The sequence below is a fragment of the Eufriesea mexicana genome, unplaced genomic scaffold (assembly GCF_001483705.2).
Source record: "Eufriesea mexicana isolate 0111107269 unplaced genomic scaffold, ASM148370v2 scaffold1596, whole genome shotgun sequence".
Lineage (NCBI taxonomy): Eukaryota > Metazoa > Arthropoda > Insecta > Hymenoptera > Apidae > Eufriesea > Eufriesea mexicana.
Window position 1 is genome coordinate 435,178 of NW_016909691.1, and position 6,428 is coordinate 441,605.

Here is a 6,428-nt window from a genome sequence, read left to right on the forward strand (position 1 = left end):
GGGAAAGAGATAGTTATCGACAGCAATTGGACTTGTATGAAAAGGAGATATCTGTAGACAGCAATAATGCAATAAATGAAAGAATACCTGCATTGGAACGGACTATAGATGTTTATAGGTAATTTCAAATTCTATTTGGAAATTTTCATTTGTGCTATTAACATGATTTCTAAACAGATCTATGGTTTCAGAGAATTAATTGCCAAATTAGAAAGTGATCTTCAAGCCGCCGAGGGTTATAACCAAGCAGACGAGTGCAATAAGTTGAGAGAAGAAGTCGAGCGATTGAAGGGTGAATTGGAACATCGAGCACTGAAGGGTGACTTCAATTGTAACGCACAAATACTACACTTCACTATGAATCCTGCTGCTATAGCAGAACAACAGGCAGAGGAGAAGCAGAAGGCACTGTTACGTGAACTGGAGGAGTTAAGGGCAAAAGTAGGGCAGCAGGGTGGAGATGGCACGTCGTCATCCTCCCTTCAACTGCAAGGTAATTCTTAATTATTACCGTTATAATTATTATCTAAAGAAAAGATGAGGCATAATTGTACTGGAATTTGAATTCAATTCAATTCCACTATGTATCTTTATATAGACAAATAGATAAATGCTCAATAGCTTAAAGAAGAATAAAATGTAGCAAATAAAGTAAAAAATAAAGGCTAACAGTAAAAAAAAATATAGTTCTGAGTATTTATATATGCCTAAAGTATTCAGAAACAATTTTGTAAAGTATAGCGATCTAAAGTAGTATAGGAACACATTTCGCTTACCTGTTCCCTTGTGAAATGTTTGTTAGGAAGGTCGACGTCATGTACATCTAATATAGTCGCTCACTGTTAACCCCTTCGCCTATAGTATCATGTGACACTCACTGTAAGGAAATCGAGCCAAACATGAGCAGCATAGACGAGAGGCGTGGTTTGTAGATGAGGTCCAACAAGTAAACAAGTCTCTCACAAGTTTCGACTTGTCAGTTCCTTGTTATTCTTTGCTGTGTTCGGACGAAATGGTTCGACGAGTGACCGACTGTGCTGTTGATTATGGCACGCGCCATCGGAATTTAAATCAGGCAAGGGGTTAACATAATGAAATTTAAAGTAGTACTATGTATCGATTTTCATCGTTTATTTCATTCCTGATTTTTATCATTACATCATATTTCTAGTGAAGAAAATAATTATTCAAATTATTTTCTTTTTATATTTCTGTTACATTATCATTTTATTTTACACAAGGAATATCTCTTAATGTTAGATATATACTTTCATGATACCAACCATCGATGCACCAAATTTACACATATTATGTTACACATTTTATTTCCTAAACTTCACAACTAATTCTCCTACTCCGTACCACACGCTTCATATTTTTTTTATATGTAGAAATAGAAGAGATGAAACAAACACACGAGATCAGAACTGCTCGCCTCAAGGAGGCCTTCAAATCATTGTCACAAGAGTATCGTCAAGCTTGTTACCTATTGTTCGGCTGGCGAGTGGACAGGATGAAGGATGGTCGATATAAGTTGTCTAGTCAATACGCCGAGTCGCCGGAGGATTACTTATTTTTCAAAATTGGAGATAACGGAGTTGACCTTCTGGAGACTGCGTTCGCTGCGACGCTTGGTTCATTGGTAGAGCAACACCTGGAACGACAACACAGCATGCCGATGTTCCTGAATGCTGTACAATCAGAACTATTCAGTCAGCAAACTATGACGAACGTTATAACTAGACCATCCGCCTAATTGTCATCGAAATTGCGTACGAGATCTGGCAAGAAAGAAGGTGAGATCGTACTTGAAAGCCTTTTCTCATTGACCAATCATACAATTCAATAATTGTGCCTTTTTTGATCATTTTTATATTTTTTTGTACATTTACATGTCTTGATTTATTTTTTAAAGATTTTCAGTATTTCTTAATGGATCTCTTTAGTACAATATATAAAGGTGGATGATTGATAATTATAACGGATATTCCTTTATTGAAGATTTTTTAGCTTATCTATTTTACATTTGTCTTATTAATTTTAGAATTAATGTCACTTTAATATTTGAGTTTTTGTTTTTATTTGCAAAATGTAAATTAATATTAAGGAAGTGGCAGTAGATCATGCTAGATTGTTCGTTCTTGTGCATTTTTTTATTGCTAGGTCTCATAGATATAGTGACAGTTCATCTTCGAACGACGTTTGTTCGCCGCATAATAGTATGTTTTGAAACAGAACTGGGAGCAATCAATAAACTACCATATTTTCTATCCAAGCCATATTTCTTCCGTCTGACTTCATGTGTTTTCAATTTGAATAATCTTATGTAACTCGCTCATCCTTTGCCACTAAATTCTACATAGTTGACCGAACATAATCGTTCAATGTTTCGTTTAATAGATGAAACGTAACGTCAATTACATTCATTCATGCGAAATTAATCCAATATTCGCACTATCATTATTCGCTTTACCTATCATAGAAGCTAGTTCAATGACGATTAACGGAATTACAATAGTGTCAGGTTAATAATACAGTATTTTGACACAGTAAAGCAATTTATTACGTTTTTAGTGGTATTTACTTTCCTTGTTACAAATCAATTTTTATTCAGTACCCAAAAAGAAAAAAGAAATAATTTTTCCCACATAAAATGTTACAAAAATCTTTATTTATCTTCAAATGAGGGTAATATTTATTTTTTAAAGAATATTCCACTGGTGTTTCGTTCGTTTCCGAAAAGATTTATTTCTTAATCGAATGCTAAAAAGAGTCAAGAATATTAGGAGTGCCAGAAAAGTTAAATAAAATATAGGAATCGTGTATCCAAATGTATTCCAAAATAATTCTATAAATTGATTAAAATTTATATTTCCTCAAATCGATATACCAATGAAACTTTTGTGGCTATTGTAGAATAATTAAGACAGTTTTCGATAACCTTTTAATTTTTAAACGTCTGGACCTCGTGTAAGATATCAGAAGTCTCTATCCAGCTACCATTACGTCGAAATTAGTTTGACCATTGCAGCGATCCGGCACTTAACGCGAGAAACACACTAGCGCTCCTCTCCTGTAACTTAGGGCTTTCCTGCTAAAACTTTAGTTTCTGTCTGTGTGTTCGCATAGGTTGACTCAAGGCAGACGATGTTAATCTCGCGTCCAATTTCGTCAGTACACGGAAGCAGAAACTTCGCTGAAAGAAACGCTCTGTTAACGTACACGTACTCGATCGTACGTCTGCTTGCTTTCATCCCCTTGTTCCTAGTAAATTTCGTTCATTAATCAACGCTGAACCTCGGTAAGGAATCAGTTGAGCCTTTGCCACGAAGTTTTCTCAACTCGCTGAATGGATCTTGCATTTAAATCTTGATGAAAGAAATCAATAGATGTCGCAGCATTGTTGTAGACGTGAGAATGTCGAATGGTGTAGATTCCTAAGGTTGTAGACGTAAGCGTGTTGAAAAGAGATATAGATCCCTGAGATGGTAGGGATCAGAGAGCTGAAAAGGGTACCTCTTAGATACCTAAACTGATAGAAGAGGGTTAATAATGGTATAGATTCCTAAGGTTGTGGAGATAAGAGGGTTAGATTTCAAGGGAGGGTCAAACAAAGAATCCCCTATAAATTGCAAGGTCTACGATGACAATAGCCAAGAGAAAAGCGAGTCAGAAATTTTTTTTAACCATTTCTTCCACAAATTATTTTATTTTGCAAGGGATATAAAATAATATTTTGTAACTACCGGTACAACTGTAGAGGGAATGATTCTAAATAAAAAAGTAAGTCATAAACGTAGAATAAGGTTTTTTCATACGAGGCTTCACTTTCGAGAAAATTGATTTGAAATATTTACGTGGAGCACGTACACCTAACAGTGACTCCACCTAGCGGATCTCACTGTAAACTATCGCCCTTACTCTGCCGATACGAGTGACTACAGCAACCACGAACTATGAAATATTCAGATTCAATTTCTTCGAAAACGCAGCCCCTTATGAAACAATTTTTTTCCACGTTTTCGTCTTACTTTGTTCTCCAGAATCAGCTCCCTCTCCATTATACCGCTGGTTAGAAGGCTCCTCGTATATGGCCGCTGTGTTCCTGCTTACAATACACGCCTTCAAACCTCAGTAAGTCTAATTCTTCGAAGCAACCTCCATTATGCACACACCGTATGCTACAACCGCAGCTGGAAAAATGTAATTTCAACTTAACATCGTATCTCCATACTTTACTCAATTTCCCTTAGAAATCTCTTCGCATAATTCCTCTATTCTGCCCCAACTTTAATAAAAGCAGCCAGCACAAGAGAAAAATCATAATTCCAGTCCAGATCATTTTCAAGCTCTCTTCCAAGCATCCAGTAACACCATCCACGAAAGCTAAAGAAGGAAAATGAATTTCTTGAACAAGACATTCTCCAGCAGCTTCCAAACGAACAACCAAATAATACAAAGGCTCTGCGAAGAAGAATATAATCCCCACCCCCTGAGAAAAAAGGAAAGGAAAAATAGAGAGAAAAATGGAAGAAGCACATCCTATAATTCCTCCGTACCTTCTACACGAGATACCACGATTCGCCTAATTTACATTTAACTCCTGCCGTGATACCGGCGTACCCGAGTGCTTACGTGACGTCAGTGGTACACAGGGAAAAAAGACGGAAGAGGAATTTCTCCTGGAGGAACGGGCGAATCGTTCGTCTCAATTATGTCGCGGTTGCACCGTGTTCGTGGGCCAACTTTTCGAATTCTCCACCGGATGGAACACCATGGCGTAGGATCTCGCGGACCTTTCCCCGGGGATACGTTAACGGACCACTCCCGTGCCCCTACGTGTCCGTGGAAGGGTCGAGCCGCTCCCCGAGGAGCGATTCCAATTGCATTGTCGGCGAAGAAGAACTGCCCGGGGGTTGCGATCTTTATTAGCGAGCGGAGTCACCCCCGTGGAACTTATGAGACACGGAATCGAGCGTGTGGATACACGTGTATCCGCGCGTTTATCATTGCACGGGGTAAATAATCGAACGGGGGTGGCGTGGCGTGCAGCAGCGAACACGGTGGCGTGTAATAATTCAAGGACGGTGTGCTATGGGGTGTTTGCTGGTTGCGAGCTTCTCGAGGTCTCTTTCGAAGGTGATTTACGAGTACTTTGATGTAGCAAGTATTTTTATTTTATTTCCCATTTTTTCTGTAGTCATTGGGAATAATAATTTGAGTTTCATTCTTTGGCAATTTTATATATAATTTTATACATTGTGCATGTAAAATGGTAAAAAGGGATAAAAATTGTAAAAATTTTGTTATTTAAAAATGTAAGGAGTATTTAAATACGTAGTGTATTATAACACTGTTTAAGACGAATTTTAATTTGTAATATTCATTAGGTAATTGTAGAATTTATTTTCATACACACGAATTCGTAATCGAAATTGCTCTATCTCTCTCAGTTTTCCAAAATTGCGAATTTTTCTAGAAATGCACGATTTTGGCTAAAGTAAAGTATTGCACGAAAAGTAAAAATGTTGGAAGATTCAATTTCATCTTGAAGCTTAGACGAGAGTTTATTTTTCAATAACTTTATATTAAAAAGTTTTTTCAGAAATTGAGGGTAATAGAGTAATTTTGATTATGGATTCGTATTGAAAAAAGTAAATTTTACAAGAATCACCTAATGGAGAAAAATTTAAAATTTGTTGCACAGTGTAATTCCAATATTATTATTATACAATTACAATATTTATGCTATTTATAAATATAAAAGCTATTCAAATAAGTATTGTATAATGGTTATAATATTATTACTATACAATTACAATAATTATACTATTTGTACATATAAAAAGTATTCAAATAAGTATTGTATAATGGTTATAATATTACTACTATACAATTACAATAATTATACTATTTATAAGTATAAAAAGTATTCAAATAAATATTGTATAATAATTACAATATTGTTATTATACAATACAATTATCATACAATTATGTAATTACTAATATTATTATATTATTGTAATGATGTAAGTAGTTTTATAATTTTTGAAGTCACATGTTCCACAAAAATATTTTTAGATATAGAATATTTCTTGTTACACACTATATTCAATGCAAGCTCGTAGGCAGTGTATTAATGATGGGAACACGAAGCGTACAGAACGCGACGACGAATTTATTTCTAATGCAGCGCGACGCAAGAATAATTTCCCGTGGTTCGTAAATTTTTTGAAACTGGAATAAACAGAGCTATGACCTAAATGTTATAGAACACGTATAGGACGAGATGTCGTGAAATACACGCGACCAGCATGGACGGAGCAACTAGTCGCAAACGTAAATTAGTTTTTCGAAATATTCAAAACGGAATATCCAAAGCAGGAAGTTTATGAGATGAGTTTATTAACGCTATTCCAAAGCGAA

General features: G+C 35.7%; 1 protein-coding gene across 1 annotated transcript in view; it reads left to right on the forward strand.

Moving 5' to 3' along the window:
• The window catches only part of Mad1 (Mitotic arrest-deficient 1), a 4,398-nt gene extending 2,126 nt beyond the window's left edge, over positions 1 to 2,272 (forward strand). The window contains 4 exon segments of the mRNA XM_017901270.1: positions 1 to 118; positions 192 to 493; positions 1,392 to 1,796; positions 2,164 to 2,272. The exon segment at positions 1 to 118 is cut by the window's left edge and continues 28 nt beyond it. Coding sequence (XP_017756759.1) covers positions 1 to 118; positions 192 to 493; positions 1,392 to 1,756 — 785 coding nt within the window. The 3' untranslated portion in view covers positions 1,757 to 1,796; positions 2,164 to 2,272.
• Positions 2,273 to 6,428: the final 4,156 nt, after the last annotated feature.